This window comes from Ovis aries, chromosome 17, assembly GCF_016772045.2.
Source record: "Ovis aries strain OAR_USU_Benz2616 breed Rambouillet chromosome 17, ARS-UI_Ramb_v3.0, whole genome shotgun sequence".
Lineage (NCBI taxonomy): Eukaryota > Metazoa > Chordata > Mammalia > Artiodactyla > Bovidae > Ovis > Ovis aries.
In genome coordinates this window covers 52,114,717-52,133,507 of record NC_056070.1, presented here as the reverse complement: position 1 = coordinate 52,133,507, position 18,791 = coordinate 52,114,717, and the positions used below count along the sequence as shown (strand labels likewise).

The window sequence follows — 18,791 nt, the reverse complement described above, 5'->3', positions numbered from 1 at the left end:
CCCAGATCTCCTCATGCTCAGGCCAGTTCAGTGAACTTGACATGTCAACTACCATGTCATGGGTGAGGTTTTTTTTTGTGGGGCTTCCCTGGTGGCTCAGAGGGTAAAGTGTCTGCCTGCAATGCAGGAGACCTGGGTTCGATGCCTGGGTCAGGAAGACCCCCTGGAGAAGGAAATGGCACGCCACTCCAGTACTCTTGCCTGGAAAATCCCATGGATAGAGAAGCCTGGTAGACTACAGTCCATGGGATCGCAAAGAGTCAGACACGGCTGAGTGACTTCACTTTCTTTATGGTAGGGCCTAAGAGTACAGCACACAAGCACAGGTATGCAAAAACTAGTGCCTCGGGAGTGACTGGTAAATAAATGACTGTAACTCTAAGCACAGAGGAAGGGGCTAGTATTGTGCAAGGGGGAGGTCTAGAGCTGACATTTGAGTTGGGTTTTGAGGGATGTGTAGGAGTACCTCAGGAGGCAAAGGGTGGGGAAAAAATTGTCTTAGTAGCTGGCAATATTTAAGGGGGTGCAGGGTGTCAGCAAGACTTTTGGGGAGGTGAGAGACTTCTTATTTTGGAGGATGTAGCCAAGGGAAAGTTTTTTTTGTGTGCATGTGGTTGTAATATAGACATACAGTAAAGCAAAAAATATGGAGCGCTACTCAAGGATACAGCTTGAGCTATTAAAAAAAGCATATGTAAACACTCGTGTACCCATCGTTTAGTGACGATACATCTTCCTGGAGTGAGTTGCCATTCCCTTCTCCAGAGGATCTTCCTGACCCAAGGATCAAAGCTGGGTCTCTCGCATTATGGGCGGGGTCTTTACCATCTGAGCCACCAGGGAAGCCTTTTACATTAACATCTACCCATCATTTAGTGACGATATGATATAACATTTCCAAAATCGCTTAAGTTTCCCTCGTGCCCCTTCCCAATCTATACGCACCCCCGTCTTTTCCCCGTCGTTTTTTTTTTTTTTTGAGTGACAGGAAGTTAACATAAAAGTTCAAAGCCTTTGGCTTCAGCCCCATCTCCTTATACTCCTATTGCTGCCTCCAAATCTTTCGCTATCTTTATGGATAATCCTAAGAGCGTCTTGCACGAGGCAGAGGAGGTTTCTTGATACTACCGCTTTCTAGTACGGCCCATGGAAATTTAGGCAGTACATGAATGGAACTAGTGACGGAGACGATGGTTTCTGGTCCTTCTGAGCCACCGTCCAGGCTCGAGACGCGCGGAGCATTCTTGTCCCTCGGCGGCCGCCGTGCGTCCGTTACGTGGCAGCTACGGGCGCCAGCCAATCCGCGGCGCCCGCATCAGCCCCCTCGGGCGGCGCAGCCGGAAGGGGCGGAGCTGAGGCAGCGGCGGCTGAAAAGGCAGCGGTGGCGGCAGCGACGACGGCGGCTCCGGAGGCCGCAGTCCCGGTCCTGGCTTCGCCCGCAGCCCCACCATGGTGACGCTAGCTGAGCTGCTGGTGCTCCTGGCCGCCCTCCTGGCCACGGCCTCGGGCTACTTCGTCAGCATTGACGCGCATGCAGAGGAGTGCTTCTTCGAGCGGGTCACCTCGGGCACCAAGATGGGCCTCATCTTCGAGGTGGCGGAGGGCGGCTTCCTGGACATCGACGTGGAGGTGCGGGCGCGCTGCCCGAAGCGGGGGCCCGCGGCCGCTCGGGGGTTGGCGGCGCCCGGGGCCCGCGCGGGGCCAGCGTGGAGAGCGGGACCCGGAGGCCGCTGTCCGATTCCAGGGAGGGGCCTGGGCCGCCACCCGGCGACCCCCTAACGGCCCTTTCCCTCGCACCCGCCCGGTTTCCGAGCTCCGCTCGGGAGACGGAACCGTTGCTTGGCTGCTTTGGATTCTCAGTTTGAACGGCTGGTTCCCCTTGGAACCCCTCGCCGAGCTTTGTCTACCAGGCGCCGCGTGTCATCTCTGGGCCCAGGAGGCGCTACACGGTCTTGTTTAGCTGATGGCAGGTCTCGATCCGGGCAGCAGCTGCTTCCCTTCCTAGCGCGAATTAAAGTTGGGACGTGGCATGGAAACTTCTGAAAAAGTAAATCGGAAGCTGTTGAGGAATGCTAGGTAGACGTTCGCGTTGTGTTTGCCTTTATTTTTCGTAGAAACGACCCGAGTTAACCCGTTCTTACGCAGACCTTCGGATACCTCGGTTAGTCATCTCTGATTAAGAGAGTGGAGTTGCGTTATGCGTTTTAGAAGTGATTGCAGTAAAGTATCTGTGGAGAAAACGGAAAATCGTTTTAAGAAACCAGCAGTCCCTAAATTTTGTCGTATATCATTTTCTTTAAACTAAAAGAATGACTCGCCTCTAACTTTTTTAAGGAAACCAGATGGAATGAATATTTAAACCTACCGGTTAGCATGATTAATTGTGTCTATGGGTTTTCCCATCTAACAGTTAACGTCAGCAGAGTTGGGCATAAATTACACAAAACAAGTGAAGTTCAGAAATAAGGGGATAATGGAGGTAATAACTGTTAAAATTACCGCTTGAGAGATCAGCTCTTTCAGTCTGCAGGTGGCACGGGCTTCATAAGAGGAACTACTTGAGCAAGGTCTAACAACTGATTTGGAGCACACTGGGATGAGAACATGGGTCTCTGAATTTCCAGTTTCTCTAGTCTTTTTCCTTAAGTCCTTAGGCATATAAGATAAAGCAGATTCCTTTACCAGTAGGCAGTAATCAGTCAGGAAAACCTCGATGTGTAGGCTTGCTCAAAGTTCTTAGTTTTAAAAGAGATTTCTTTTTTGTTGTTTTGATATTAATAGCTACATATTTGTCTGTTGGTGGTATTGGGCCACTTGAAGACAACTGTATGGTGTGGTTTCTGTTTCTGATTGGTTTACTAAGTTGGAAAATTAAGACAAATGTAGTCAGAGTTGAAAGGTATTCAGAGAGCCTTGTTTCTTAAATGGGAGAACTGTAGCCCAAAGAGATTACTGTCAGTAACTGAAGTGGATCGAAGTTCAGGTTACATTTTCCTAGTGAATGTTTGACTGTCAATAGACATCACTTAATGATTTTATTTTTAAAATTATTTTTTAATGAAGTATAGTTGCTTTACAATGTTGTGTTAGTTTCTCCTGTAAAGCAAAGTGAATCAGCTATAGGTATACATGTATCCCCTCTTTTGGATTTCCTTTCCCTTTTAGGTCACCATGGAGTATTGAGTAGAGTTCCTTGTACAATAGGTTCTCATTAGGTTATCTGTTTTATACACAGTATCAGTAGTATATCTGCATTAATCCCAATCTCCCAGTTTATTCCCTCCTCATTTATGATTTTGAATCTTTTGAGTTATCTCATGAATTTTTCTTCTGCCTCCAGATTACGGGACCTGATAATAAAGGAATTTATAAAGGAGACCGGGAGTCCAGCGGGAAATACACATTTGCTGCTCACATGGATGGAACATATAAGTTTTGTTTTAGCAATAGGATGTCTACCATGACTCCAAAGATAGTGATGTTCACCATTGATATCGGGGAAGCCCCCAAAGGACAAGACATGGAAACAGAAGGTTAGATGAACATTCTGAAGACTTATATCCCTTTCTCAGAGTTAATATTAGTCCTGTACGTTTTCTCCATCTGAATGTAGTATTTATTTTTGATGGCTTATTTTAGGTTCACTGACTGTCTTTACAACCAAAAACCTTTTGTGAAATATACTTTTTATTTATCCAGATCTTCTCATTAACAAAAAGAAATTATTGGAGGTTCATGTTTATATTTTAGTTCTTTCCAGTTGCCATTTCTGGCAGCAGGTAGGTTATACGTATCCTAGGTTGTTTGTTCTGTTAATTTGCCTACGCTGGTATATGCATCTTTAGTTGCTCATTTGTATAAATGACTACTTTAGCTAAACTTGTTGTTTTTGTATGTGTGTGTTTATATCTTACACTCTTCTTCAGGTGGTGGAGATACCTGGGATGGTATGTGGATTATTTTCTGACAGTCTTTCTGCGTACTTTTGTGGCCCACTGTCTAATTTCTGCTTTCCTTTCTAACCTCAGTCTGTTAGCATGACAGTGTTTTTTCTCCTAGTTTTAAAAAACCCTACAACTAATTTAGAGTTTTAGTGTGATTGTTTTTTTGTGGTTTTTGTTTTGTTACACACGAGATAGAGGTAGGTATGTGAAACTTGATTAGACGTGAAATGCAGTTCTAGGAGCTACGTCTACCCTAGATAAGGTGACAAAAGCTTTGTCAGACATATGTTGCAGGTGGATTAATTTTTATTGCTCAGCTTAACAGCAGTGAGCCCTAAGTTGATTCTTCTGGATAAATTGTTTACCAGGAGCCTGTACATAAGGATTTTTTGGCCGGGGACCGAGGTGGGGTGGGCCGGGGGGCCATGGTATATTTCAGGACTTTTGGAAACTAGTAGTTTATTTCATAGTATTAATGTGATATAATTTGCCCTAGATAGTGAGCCTTTCATGCATTGGAGAAGGAAACGGCAACCCATTCCAGTGTTCTTGCCTGGAGAATCCCCGGGACGGGGGAGCCTGGTGGGCTGCCGTCTATGGGGTCACACAGAGTCGGACACAACTGAAGTGACTTAGCAGCAGCAGCAGCAGATAGTGAGCACTTCATAGAGTATTTACATAAGTAAGGTGAACTCTTTTTAGGCTTTGAAATCTATAGAATTTAAAGAATCATACTACTCAGAAATTTCTGTGCTTGCTTTTCAAGGCCATTTGCAGTTCAGCACTTGGCTAATTCTCAAGGAAAATTAGTTTTGAGGGGCTTTGACTTTGTTCATTTTCTGGAAAACAGTCCTTTCTAAACAGTTGGCTATTTAAATGTTGGCTGGTGAGTGTGAATATTTTCCTTAAATAATCCTTTAACATGATGTTTAACAGTCTAGCTTTTGCTTGTTCATATTGGTGAATGACAGCTATAAAATCAAGCTTTCCTCTAAAGCAGTGGTTCTCAGGATGTCTTTTGCTCCCCAGGGTACACTTGACAATATCTAGAAACATTTTTGATTTTCCTGAATAGGTTGGTGGCTGTACACTGCATCGGACACCTTCCCACCACAAAGAATTACGTGGTCTAAAATGTCCACAGTGCTTCTCCTGAGAAACTCTGCTTTAAAGGTTCCGCCTAGTGCATGGGCTTCTGAGATGAAGCTGGTGAGAGAGTATTTGTGATTCCAGCCCAGCTGCTTTAAAATGGTAGAGGCTCTTGGCTTCTCATAAAAAATTTAGGATTATTTGTGGCAGTTTGGAATTCTAGATGAGGCTGGATTTTGGGCAATAGTGAAGAGACCCCTCTGATGGCAGTCTTCCCTTGTGGTATATTTTTTTCCTACCTGTTTGTACATTGCCATAATACAGCATTACCTATAAGCATACACTTAAATTCTTCAGAACTGTTAGTTTACCTTGCTAAAGAGAATGCCTGGTTCTAGACCTTGAGCAGCTGAGAACTTGTATTTTCACTTGCAGTGTCTGCTGTATTTCCCACTGTAGTGAAATGATTGCTTTGACTATAGTACTAGAATGTTGAATTGGTACAGATTTTCCCTAGAACATCTTCATGCGTTTCTCTGCTTAGCCTCATAAAGATTAAAAGTCAGCTTTTATACTTTTCCTAAATTAACATTAGAGTTACATGATTTTCAAGAGTAGATTTTTATTTAGTTTAAATATTGTTATTTGTAGGATTATTACTAGGGTGTTATTATTACGGTTTTGTTTAATTTGTCTTTTGTGCCCCTCCTCCATCTTTTTTTTAATCTCCCCTATGGTTGGCAGTGAGTCTGATGAACTACACTTAGCAATTTCTTAGAAGACATTTCTTAGGGCTGTGTTCCTTTAGTTAGTAAATGTTGTATAGCATTTTTCCTACTCTGAAAGAGGTTTCTCTACTGGGAACGAACTTTTAAAAAATTCTTGGGGGATTAAATTGTCATCAGTGGTCCAAAATTATGTCTGAGTCATTTCTGGAAAATGGCTGCTTTTGTATGCCTTCTCTGGAGGAGGTGTTTTTCCCCCTGGTTTTAAGAATTTTTCAAAAAGAGATTGCCAGATATGTTCTAATCCATTTTCAAATCATTTTGTAGCTCACCAGAACAAGCTAGAAGAAATGATTAATGAGCTTGCAGTGGCAATGACAGCTGTGAAGCATGAACAGGAATACATGGAAGTTCGAGAGAGAATACACAGAGCAAGTAAGTTAATGCTTTTGACTTTGCAGCAGTATCTGAGGGCCATGAATTGGTGACCTGTATTATCCAAGAGCCGGATTGTGTTTTCCTCATTTGGAAATTTTGGACACATAAACATACTAAGGGGTTGACTTTAAAAAAAGCACCTATGCAAAGATATTTGAGTATATACATTTGTTTGTAGAGCTTTGTATTAGACTAATTTATTATTGGGACATTCATTCTAAACCAAACCATGCTGTTTAGATTCAGCACTAGCTTTTATGAGTTTTAAAAAATGTGTGGTCAGCTAGGGAGTAAGCTAATGGTTTTCATAAAGCAGAAAGGAAAAACATAAAATGGACATGGTGTTGGTTTTAAATCCGATATCTGAAATTTTTGTTATCATTAATTACATGCTGAGGCTTAGTTGTTTTTCTAAAACCTGGGGTATGGTTTAATTCAAATAAAAAGCATTAAAACATGAATAGAGGTATTCACCAGGTAAAGATCAGTTTGGCTCCCAAGTTTGCAAACGAAGGTGTGAGTGTGTTTGTCTTCAGAAACATTGATAATTGGAATCCCACTCTAGGTTGCAAAGCCTGTTTTAACCCTTGGTATAGCACTAATTATGATCCTTTTGCATTTAAAATTAAAGAGGTACCATATTGATCCACAGATCAGATGATCATATTTTAGACCCAAGTCCACACCTGTCCAGCATCTTTGTCCTTCAGGTCACCCTTGGAGATGGGCCTCACTGGGCGCAAGCTCGTCTGTAAATGCAAAGTGGCTTATGTCGGAAGTCTTTGTTTTGAAGGTGGGGTAGGGAGTGGAGAGAGGAGTGACTCAAATAGATGAGAACAGGTTGAATTTCTCCAAGATGTAGTTTCTGTTCTTCCCACCCTCTTGCCTCCATCCTTGCCAGTGATGGAAAGGCATCTTTAGGACCTAGAGCCCAGACTTCCCCTCTCCTTGGGAGGATAAGGAGTAGATGTGACGGACTGGACGGGTGCCTCTGTTCTTAGCTTTTGGGGTGGACTGGGGCATGAGATGGACTGAGGCTTATATGCAGCCACTCTTGCCTCTTCCACCTCTTTCCTTCTCCTGGCCTGTGCTCTTAATCTTCTCACCTTCTAGGATCCCTACCTCCTCTCCATCACCTGTTGGTTATTTTTCTCCCAGGAGGGGGCCAGCCCATTCTGTGATGAGAAGGGCTCAGAACGTTCACTGCTTTGTAGCTCAGCTAGCACAGCAGCCAGAGAAGGCCCCCATCTTCTGGTGTCTGAAGGCATCCAACCTTTTTCTCTCATCCTTAATTTGAGTGGAGATACTCCTGAATTTGTTTCACAAACAAAATAGAATTTTAGACATTCAGTCTAATTTTATAAATCCAATAGTTCCCACAATGTTGTTTGTTTTTTGTATATCTTCCTATAACACTCACTCCTCAGAGATGGCTATATTGAGATTTTTAAAAAAACTACAGTGTTGTAATAGTACTGTTTTTAGATCAGGCTAACGTGTGAACCGAGCTTCCCTGGTGACTTAGTGGTAAAGAGTCCTCCTGCCAATGCGGAAGACTTGGGTTCAGTCTCTGGATCGGGAAGGTCCCCTGGAGAAAGAAATGGAAACCTACGCCAGTATTCTTGCCCGGGAAATCTCATGGACAGAAGAGCCTGGTGGGCTAGAGTCCATGGGGTTGCTAAAGAAACAGACACAGCTTAGTGACTAAACAACAACAACAAATATATGAACGACAGGAGAATAGTATCTTATGTACACATAGTTTCTTCGATGATTGCTTTCCTGTTATATGCTTCAGTGTGTTCTATTTAAGTTTAAAGATGCATTTTTCTGTTACTGAAGGGAGAGATAAATACTTGTTTTTGTATGGTTAAGATGCTAGTCATTAAGTTATGCTAGAAATGGATTATAGTTTGCTTCTGCTGCTGCTGCTAAGTCGCTTCAGTCGTGTCCGACTCTGTGTGACACCAGAGACAGCAGCCCACCAGGCTCCCCCATCCCTGGGATTCTCCAGGCAAGGACACTGGAGTGGGTTGCCATTTCTTTCTCCAATGTGTAAAAGTGAAGTTGCTCAGTCATCCGACTCTTCGCGACCCCATGGACTGCAGCCTACCAGGCTCCTCCGTCCATGGGATTTTCCAGGCAAGACTACTGGAGTGGGTTGCCATTGCCTTCTCCGTATAAAGTTTGCAGCAGAAGTAAATTTAATGCCATGGAATGAACATTAAAATTTCAGTGTTGGTGGTTTTTAGAATTCTAGTTAATGGTTTTGGGCATTTGTCTATTCTTACTCTGGGGGAAAAAATTCATTTTCTTTCCTTGAGTAAGTATAACTTATCTTTCTGGAGTCATTTAATTGCTTTTCACTTCTTTTTGGGTGATCATCAGTCCAGCAGTTACTGCAATTCTAGTTTCTCTTTTTATAAATGATACATATACATCTAAAAATATGCCAGTTACTTATTCATCTCTCTTACTGAGTTGCTAATTATAATTGTTTTTAGTGTTGGCCATTTGCAGAAAAATGAGAAACTACCCAGTAGTTTTTAAACATTAAGGACTTTGATCAGGAGCTTGAAAGAATTTCACATAAATTGAGTGCTATAAATTAATATAGCCATACTACTCCTTTGATCAATTTCTTAGCTTAAAAATGGGGTAAATCCTGTAACTAGTTTTAAGTTTGTCTGGTAACAGCTGTCAGCATTGGTCTGTGAGACTGAGAAAACTTTCGATCTAGAACCAACACCAAATACATAGTGGGTGCTCAATAAATACTGAATAAATGTTTAAAGAAAAGGCACTTTGAAACATTTTAACTTAGTAGGTAGTGCTTCTTGGGTAACTTATCTTGAAAGAATAAGGTTGAATTTTCTGATTCAGCAAAAAGGATTCTAATGTTAGGGACTTTCTACGTGTTAGAGAAGGTTGGATTAGGTTTTAACTCTAGAATGTGACCTTGGGCAAGTCATTTTTTCTCTGTTCTCGTGCATAAGCAGAGTGGACGGACTTGACTGCTCCATTAATCTTTAAATTCTCATTTAAATGTAAAACTCTGCTTTTAAGTGTGTTTAAGTGCTTGGGGACAAAAGACAAAGGTATTCTGAATACTGTGAATGTTGTGTGAAGTATTAACTGTCACGTGAAGTTAAGACTGGGGGTAATTTTGGATGTCTGTGCTGTTTCTTTTCTCTTGTTTGTTTTGGTGGTTAAATTTTGTTTGTTTGTCCTCAACAGTCAATGACAACACAAACAGCAGAGTGGTCCTTTGGTCCTTCTTTGAAGCTCTTGTTCTAGTTGCCATGACATTGGGACAGATCTACTACCTGAAGAGATTCTTCGAAGTCCGGAGGGTTGTTTAAAAGCCTTTTCCCCGTAATCCCAAATTCATAATTCACTGTTTACCAGACATCTTGGTCATAATAATGTCATTAGTTTCTATGTTTTTATTTTCTGAACTGTATCTTCACAGCTTATGTTTCTTTGTGATTAATAGATATTGGGGGAAAACACTTCTAGGAAAGCTATAGTGAAAATTTGACATTTGATTGGCATAAATTCATATTTGAATTCTGCCTCCATTATACAGGCCCTCCCAAAACTCAAACACTGTAAGCCGAATATAGGTGTAGAGTCCTTAGTTTTCTTTCTTTTTATTTTCATTATAAAATACAGTTTGTTCAGGATAGTACTTTACTAAAATGACTCTATTCTTGGGATCCCTTATCCTGCAGTTCAAGTCATTAGAAAGATTCATTTTGTTGAGAAACAACAATCTGAATCTTGACATTTTCTATCCAGCTTGGTGGTAGAGCTCTATGACTAGAGTATGTGACCAGGTTGGTACTTTTAAACTTTGTCTATCTTGTTTTTGCTTTAAAGATAAGACTTAAACCAACAACCTTTACCCACCCCTCCAAAGTTTCACTTTGAACCTTAGAACTCAATCACCTCCACTTAGAATTGTTGACACAAGCAGCTCATAACCATTTTTTGGTTTCTGCCTAACCTTGTAAGAAGTCTGTTAATGCCAGTTCTCTGGGTGTTTCAGCAGACAGTAGCTCTTTTTCTTTCTATGCTGGCGCATCCACCTTCTCTACTCTTGGCATGTAGGAGGCATGCATTCATGTAATTGGAAAAATCTGGATTTCCGATGCCAAAGGGTTAAAGCCTCTTGGATTTCTTTGCAGTGATATACAGCCACTATTTTATTTTTGATCAGTGGCATTTTGGCCACTGTTTAATTAGGGTACTGAACATCACTGTCAGTACTAGGGTTTTTGTTTTTCTTGGGTCTTTCTTTTTTGGCACATGTGAATTTTGTTTTGTATAGAACGAAACAACTTTCTTTTGGTCTCTGATGATGGGTTTAAAAATCAAGGAGCATCTGGTTTTATTGTGGGGATGATCCAGGATTATGTTGTGACTGATATATATTGGTTACTTGTACATTTTTTTTTTGGATCTTTGCAAGGGGAAAACTACAAGTAACGAGTTTTGTATAATTAAATTTGTTACAGGTTTTCATGTTCAGGGTAAACAATTTTTCAACCTTGGGTGAAAATACTTGCAGCAGTTTAAGGTGACTGAGTTTTACCTTAGGACAACTGTTGCATGCCAATTTGTGTGCGTGTGTGTGTGCAAACACTTCAAAATTGAGTTAAAAGATGTAAATTTAAAATTGGTTGTATATCTGATCTGCCCCACATTCAGTAAATAAACAGTTCTTTTTAAAAACAGTCTTGGTATTCTGTGTTTTATATATTTATGATTAATTCACATTTGTTAAATATCAGCTTTCTAATCAAAGCTGAAATGAGACATGTCATGTTTTCCCAGTAATGATGCCTGTTACAAACATCTGTTACTTTTTATGTCTCTAAACTTGATAATAGTAAACAGATATCCAATTTTAGGTTTCCCTGTGTGGTTTCTTTGATGGGTCAGTATTAACATCTGAAGTATTTTTTCCTTTGGAACAAAAGTTTATTTTAGCTCAGCCACCTGGTTTATGGTAGTTGGCAGTAAATTTAAAAGGGATTAAATGCTTCACCCAGGCCTCGCAGATGAGTGACTGATGTGACCAGAATCTAGATCCCTGCCTTGAGGAACTGTTCCTCTTCCTCTGCTGCACTAAGGGCCTGCTGGTAATAAAGGTATGGTTTCTCCAGCACTGTAATGTCCTGTGCCCGTGCGAAGTGCTTTAGGTGGTCTGTCTCATTTATTCCTCAAAACATCCATTACCTTGGGTACTACTGTAATCCTCATTATGGAAATAAAGTCTTGGAAAGGATCCCCAGATCAGAAAATGAGTAAGTAGACCCCCAAATGCAAAAGCAGCTATGCTGTTTCCCTCTGTCTTTGCTTTCAGACCTGGTTGGAAATAGCTGTCAAAGGCATTTTAAGGATGTGATGATCCCATTAAAGTAAAAATGTTGCCTCAGGCTTTAGTCTCACCTAGTTTCAGATGACTGCAGTTTATAGTCTGCTGCTAAGTCACTTCAGTCATGTCCGACTCTGTGCGACCTCACAGACAGCAGCCCACCAGGCTCCCCTCTCCCTGGGATTCTCCAGGCAAGAACACTGGAGTGGGCTGCCATTTCCTTCTGCAGTGTATGAAAGGGAAAAGTGAAAGTGAAGTTGCTCAGTTGTGTCCAACTCTTAGCGACCCCATGGACTGCAGCCTACCAGGCTCCTCCGTCCATGGGATTTTCCAGGCAAGAGTACTGGAGTGGGGTGCCATTGCCTTCTCCAGCAATTTACAGTATTACTCCCATTTACTCATACTTTGGCCACGTCATGTGAACAGTTGATTCATTGGAAAAGAACTTGATGCTGGGAGGGATTGGGGGCAGGAGGAGAAGGGGACGACAGAGGATGAGATGGCTGGATGGCATCACCGAGTTGATGGACATGAGTTTGTGAAGACTCCAGGAGTTGGTGATGGACAGGGAGGCCTGGCGTGCTGCAATTCACAGGGTCCCAAGGAGTCGGACACGACTGAGTGAACTGAACTGAAAATATCTGGGTGACTGCCTGGTGCTACCAGTTGTAGTCACTGAAATAAAATAGAGGAAAATCCCCTTTATCCAACTTTTAGTGGGGGAGATGAGCCTAGTCATATAAATTATATGGCATATTAATAATGTGTTATGGGGGAAAGTGAAAAAGGGCAAATAGTTTTAGTGATTATGAAGGGAAGGCATCACTGGTGACATTTCAAAAGTCCTTATGGATGTAGGGAGCAAGACAAGCTGAAGATACGGGCCCAAGGCATAATAGTCTTAACCGAAACACAGTTGTGTCTGACTCTGCGACCCCATGGACTGTAACCCACCCAGGCTCCTCCATCCATGGAGTATTCTAGGTAAGAATACCAGAGTGGGTTGACATTTCCTCTTCCAGAGGAGCTTCCTGATCCAGGGATGGAACCCAGGTCTCCCCCATGTGGGCAGACTCTTTACTGTCTGACCCACCAGTGAAGCCCAAAGGCGAGTTCTTAACCACCAGACCACCAGGGAAGTCCCTGACTGGAGTGGGTTGCCCTGCCCTCCTCCAGGGGATCTTCTGTATCCATGATAGAACTCGGGTCTCCTGCCCTGCAGGCAGATAACTTCACCGTCTGAGCCACTAGGGAAGCCCAGCCACTGGCAAGGCCCAACATTCAGAAAACTAAGATCATGGCATCTGGTCCCATCACTTCATGGGAAATAGATGGGGAAACAGTGGAAACAGTGTCAGACTTTCTTTTTGGGGGCTCCAAAATCACTGCAGATAGTGACTGCAGCCATGAAATTAAAAGATGCTTACTCCTTGGAAGGAAAGTTATGACCAGCCTAGACAGCATATTGAAAAGCAAAGACATTACTTTGCCAACAAAGGTCCATCTAGTCAAGGCTACGGTTTTTCTAGTGGTCATGTATGGATGTGAGAGTTGGACTGTGAAGAAAGCTGAGCGCCAAAGAATTGATGCTTTTGAACTGTGGTGTTGGAGAAGACTCTTGAGAGTCCCTTGGACTGCAAGGAGATCCAACCAGTCCATTCTAAAGGAGATCAGTCCTGGGTGTTCTTTGGAAGGACTGATGCTGAAGCTGAAACTCCAGTACTTTGGCCACCTCATGTGAAGAGCTGACTCATTGGAAAAGACTCTGATGCTGGGGAGGGACGGGGGCAGGAGGAGAAGGGGACGACAGAGGGTGAGATGGCTGGATAGCATCACCGACTCGATGGATGTTAGTTTGAGTGAACCCCGAGAGTTGGTGATGGACAGGGAGGCCTGGCGTGCTGCGATTCATGGGGTCGCAAAGAGTCGGACACGACAGACTGAACTGAACTGAACTGAACAGCTTCCTGAATCAGTTGTACACGTGCATGAAACAATCCAGTAGTGAACACAGGAATAAGATACAGTGTTCTTATTTAGGTCTCTGACCTAACTTCATGGAAGTAAATCAATATTTATTTTCTCCCAGGCAGTGGATCCGCACCATCAGTCTATTTGCCTATCTAGGGCTCCGGAATTGGGGTACATTTCTGTCCACTCCCTCCGGACCTACTGTCCTTTGGCCAGGATGCGGTGTTGTGCTGCCATCTGTCTCCGACTGGCGGGGACCTCCGACCGGCGGGGAGAGTGTGAGAGCCGGGGCAAAATCCCTCCCGCCCAAATGCCTGCTCGGTGTGGAAAGGCGCCCGGAGCCTAGGCGGTTGCACTGGACGAATGGCACTACTCCAGCCGGGTTCCCGCCGCCCGCTTTTATTCGCCAGAAGTCGGCTTTCCACTCTCCTGCTCCAAAGGTGCCTTTCCCGCCTTCCGGATCTTTGCGAAGGGAGTGCGGTTTCCGGGCGGCCGGCTTGGCGACCGGAAGCGGAAGTGCTCCCGGGAGGCGTCCGGGTAGTAGCTCGGTGGCTGAGCGCACCATGGAGCACGTGACGGAGGGTTCCTGGGAGTCGCTACCGGTGCCGCTGCATCCGCAGGTGCTGAGTGTCTTGCGGGAGCTCGGTTTTCCGTACATGACGCCGGTGCAGGTACTCGGCATAGGCCCTGGGGGAGGAGGGCCCTCGGTGCCAAGAGGGCAGGTTGGGAAAGGGAAATTCAGAGCTGGGACTTTTTTGTCATGTCGTCTTTCTGCTTCACCGACTTGGGTGATGCCTGGCTGGTTAATGATCGCCAGGCAGAGGCGGCAGGCGGCGGCGCTCCTGTACTAGGGTTTTCATAACAGCTCTCCTCCATCCGCTCTTAGGTGCTGGGACTTAAGTGCCTGGCTCGTATCCTACTCTTAAATTCGTATCTTGCTTTTAAGTACCTGGTTCGTATCCTGGCCCTGCCCTCTGTAGATCTGTGAGACCTTGAGCAAATGACTTAACCTCTCTGAGCTTCATTTCCTTTCCGTGTGAAATGACGAAAATAGTATTACCTAAGAATTGTTGTGAGGATTACCTAAGACAATGTTACGGACCCTCAGTAAATGTAACCTGTTGTCTTGTTATGTGGGCTAAGTGAAGTGTCTTGGTCCAGCTCACTCATTTATTCAAGCAGTTTCTCCAGGACAAATATCAGGTACTCTTTTAGACTTGGGATTTTGCAGTGTTGGTCCTGACTCACGGCCCTTGCTTTTTAATGCAGAAGAGAGAGAAGGGAGTAAAGAAATAAGGTAATTTCAGCTGGTGATCAGTGTTGTGGAGGAGACAGTGACAAGAAAGTACAGGGCAGAAGGTAAGATAAGAGAAGGCCTCTTGGAGGAGGTGTCTTTAAGCTGAAACCTGAATGAGAAGGAGGCCAAGGGATGACTGGAGGCAGGATATTCCAGCAAAGAGAAATGCCAGTACAAGTGGAATGAGCTTGGAGGAACAGAAAGGCCTTTGTGGCTGGGGCATCATGAGTAGCGTAAGAGATGAGCAAATTGAGGGCTGACCACGCAGGGTCTTACTTGTGGGATCTTGTATTTTATTCTGGATGTAGTGAGAAGCCGTCTTACATGGGAGGCTGCAGAAGAGAAGGGCCGTGACTGCTGTGTAGACAGTGGACTTTAGGGGAGTAAGAGAAGAAGCGAGGCCATCCACTAGGAGGCCGTTGTCAAGTTAGAGGTGATGGTGGCTTGGAATAGAGAGGAGGTTGTGGATATTGAGGAGTCGCTTTTGAGATAGCTTTCGGGTTGCTGAGGGACCAGATGTGGGGGTCAGGAAAGAGGAATCTAGAGGGACCCTGAGGTTTTTGTCTTTAGTGACTGGGTGATTGGTGGTGTTATTTACTAAGGTGAGGAAAGCTGGCAGGGGTAACAGCCTTCAAAGGGAAAATCTAGAGTCCTGTTTTGGAATGTTGAGATGTGTGTAGGCTCCTCAGGAAAGGTGTGGAGGAGGCAGGCAGTGCTGTGTGTCATGCCGTGGGACTGCTGGGCAGAGAGGACCCAATATTTGCCATTAGAGTCCATGGTCTCAGTGCTGTCCACTGTGGTAGCCACTCACATATGACTATTAAGAACACTTGAAACACGGTGAGTCCAAATTGAGATGTACTCTAAATATAAAAATCTATGATGGATTTTGAGGACTTAGCATGAAAGACAAATGAAAAATATCTCATTCATTTAAAAAATATTGCTTACACATCGAGCCGACAATATTTTGGATGATATTAGGTTAAATAAAATATAAATAAAAATTCATTTTGTCTATTTTTGCTTAAAAATTTATTTATTTATTCATTTGGCTACATCGGCTCTTTGTTGCATCATGCAGGATCCTTCACTGTGGGCACAGACTCCAGAGTGTGTGGGCTTTAGTAGCTGTGGTGTTCAGGCTTAGTTGTTCCACAGCATGTGGAATCTTAGTTTCCTGACCAGGGATCGAACCCAGGCCCCTGCATTGCAAGGCGAATTCTTAGCCACTGGACTACCAGGGGAGTCCCTCTTTTTACTTTTCTTAATGTGGCTACTAGATGAGTATGTGGCTCACATTATATTTCTTTTTTTTTTTTTAAAGTATAACTGATTTACAGTGTTGTGTCAATCTCTGCTATATAGCAAAGTGACTCAGTTTTATACATAGATACATTCTTTTTTAAATATTCTTTTCCATTATGTTTTATCCCAGGAGATTGAATATAGTTCCCTGTGCTATACAGTAGGACCTTGTTGTTTTTCCATTTCTAAATGTGGTAGGTTGCACCTATCAACCCCAAATTCCCAGTCTGTCCCCTCCCTCCTCCGCTCTTCCTTGGCAACCACAAGTCTAATCTCTTATCATATTTATTTCTGTTGGGCAGCAGTGGTCCATAGCAGAGTTCTCAGTCTGCGCTCTTGATATTTTGGACTGGATAATTCTTTGTTATATGAAATGGCCCTGGGTGTTGTGGGCTGTTTAACAGCATCTCTGGGCTCTACTTATTAGGTGCTAGAAACAAACCACCTCCTGCTTCCCCTACCTCGTCCTGACTACTTACAACATCTCCAGTTACCTTACAGTAACTGCCACATGTTCCCTGAGACTTACTTGTGCCGAGGCAGTTAGGAAAATTCTGCATGTGCTGCAGTGGGTGAGCTCAGGCTCTGAGGACCAGGAGTGGAATCCTGGACGGTGGGGAGGGGGAAACTTTGAAGCCAAGATCTGAGTCGGGTTCAGGTTCAGCTGCTTGTTGCTGCAATCAAAGGGCCAGGGCCCTGGTAAACCTACGGGTTCTCAGTGGTGTTTATAATGAAAGAGCCTGTTTGAATCGTTGTTTTGTGCTATGAGGACAGGAAGGAACCTTAAAACCACTGTCTTCAGCCCCTTCCTGGTCTAGAGGGGAAGAGTAAGCAAGGCAGGGCTAGAACTCAGGACTCCCAACTCCCAGCTCGACTCGCTTCCCCTGCACGCCATCTGCATAGACACCACGCCGTGTTACCTGACCACACTGAGGTCCCTGGTGGTGACTGATCAGAGTCCACTTTGCAGTGGATCCAGTGTGACCAAGGCCAGTGCTGTGTTGCTTGGGCTTTGGGCCTCGTCTGTGGTGTCACAGCATCCCATAACTGGTAATTTGCCATCTATCTTTTCAGTCCGCAACCATCCCTCTGTTCATGAAAAACAAAGACGTTGCTGCAGAAGCGGTGAGTACGTTATGGCAGTGCAGCCTGTTCTCCCGTTTGCCCTCCAGAACGAACTTGGAGGAAAAGCAAACCGCAGCTTCCTCCCCTTTCAGGTCACAGGTAGTGGCAAAACCCTCGCTTTTGTCATCCCCATCGTGGAAATTCTCCTGAGGAGGGAAGAGAAGTTAAAGAAGAGTCAGGTGAGGAGACCAAGCGCTTTATTTTCCCCTAGTCATCAGAGAGGTCACAGTTGAGGAAAAGGCTAGTCAAAAGCTTGAAAAAAGAAGAAAAGTACAGTGTGTCCTCATGACTCGCAGGTTCTGTGTTTATGAATTTGCTGCTCCTTAGTGTGTATCTGTAGCTCCCCAGGCAGCAGTCACCATGCTTTCGTGCTCATGCGGGGCCTTGCCTGGGGCAGTGACACTGATGGCACGTTCCCAGCTGAGCCTGAAGAGGGTGACTGCCTTCTGCTTCCTGCTCTCAGACTGTAAATACGGGTCCTTTTCCTGGTCTACGTACGGGTCCTTTTCCTGGTCTACGTACGGGTCCTTTTCCTGGTCTACGTACTGCTGTGATGTGTGTGTGTGTGTGTGTGTGTGTGTGTGTGTGTGTGTGGTGATTTCACTGCTTAAAATGACCCCCAAACATAGTGCCGAAGCACTGCTGAGCATTCCTGAGCGCAAGGAGGCTGTGATGAACCTTACTGAGAAAATACGTGTTACAGAAGCGTCATTCAGGCATGCATGATAGTGCCGTGGCTTTGAGTTCAACGTTAATGAATCAACAGTGTATATTCAATGAGATACCTTTATTTATTTAATTGAAGTATACTTGACTTACAAAGTAAGGTGTCTTTAAACAGACATGTGTGTAAAACAAGCTTATGTACTGTTAGGTTGACAAAAAGATGACCAGAGGCTCGCGGGAACCTAACCTCACTTCCCTAGGAGCCATGGTTCAATATTTGTTAACGTAGTGTTTGGCTGCTTGGTAGAGAACTGACTGTGATTCAGACTACAGCTGACCCTTGAATAACAGGTTTGAGTGGTTCGGGTCCACTTAAGTGCGGGTTTTATCAGCAGTGAGTAACTATAGGTCTCTGCCAATTGATAGTTTAATCCCTCCATGTGGAATGGGGTTACAGAGGAATCAAACCAGTTATACCCTGTTACGTGGAGGGCCGACTTTAAATTACAGGCGGATTTTCAACTGTGCTTCCCAGGTGACACAGTGGTAAAGGATCTGCCTGCCAGTGCAGAAGATGCAGGATGTTCGGGTTCAGTCCTGGGATCAGGAAGATCTCCTGGAGGAGGAAATGGCAACCCACTCCAGTATTCTTGCCTGGAAAATCCAATGGACTGAGGAGCCTGATGGGCTCCTGTCCATGGGGTCACAAAAGAGTTGGACACGACTGGACACAAGTGCTTTTTCGACTCTGCAGAGGCTTGGTGCCCCTAACCACCCCCCGCCACCCCCATCATTCAAGGTTCAGCTCTAGTTGATACGCACTATGGGCACGCACTGTGGAAAAG

At 44.2% G+C, this 18,791-nt stretch overlaps 2 protein-coding genes across 5 annotated transcripts in view; both read left to right on the top strand.

Moving 5' to 3' along the window:
• The first annotated feature begins 1,359 nt into the window (after nt 1–1,359).
• Nucleotides 1,360–10,935, top strand: TMED2 (transmembrane p24 trafficking protein 2). 2 transcript variants are annotated; one of them, XM_027956422.2, is made up of 5 exons: nt 1,360–1,629; nt 3,341–3,533; nt 3,927–3,947; nt 6,086–6,193; nt 9,434–10,935. In XM_027956422.2, the coding sequence occupies exons 1-5, from the start codon at nt 1,450–1,452 to the stop codon at nt 9,556–9,558; spliced, it is 627 nt and encodes a 208-aa protein (XP_027812223.1). In that variant the 5' UTR covers nt 1,360–1,449; the 3' UTR covers nt 9,559–10,935. The 2 variants fall into 2 exon arrangements, with proteins under 2 accessions (XP_027812223.1, XP_027812224.1); XM_027956423.2 differs by lacking the exon at nt 3,927–3,947.
• A 3,146-nt stretch (nt 10,936–14,081) lies between these two features.
• DDX55 (DEAD-box helicase 55) overlaps nt 14,082–18,791 on the top strand; it is a 16,749-nt gene continuing 12,039 nt past the window's right edge. For 2 of the 3 annotated variants that reach the window (XM_012097695.5, XM_004017319.6), the window contains exons 1-3: nt 14,082–14,221; nt 17,230–17,280; nt 17,373–17,459. In XM_012097695.5, coding sequence (XP_011953085.3) covers nt 14,114–14,221; nt 17,230–17,280; nt 17,373–17,459 — 246 coding nt within the window. In that variant the 5' untranslated portion in view covers nt 14,082–14,113. The remainder of the gene's footprint in view (nt 14,222–17,229; nt 17,281–17,372; nt 17,460–18,791) is intronic. The other variant, XM_042234557.2, reaches the window with a different exon arrangement.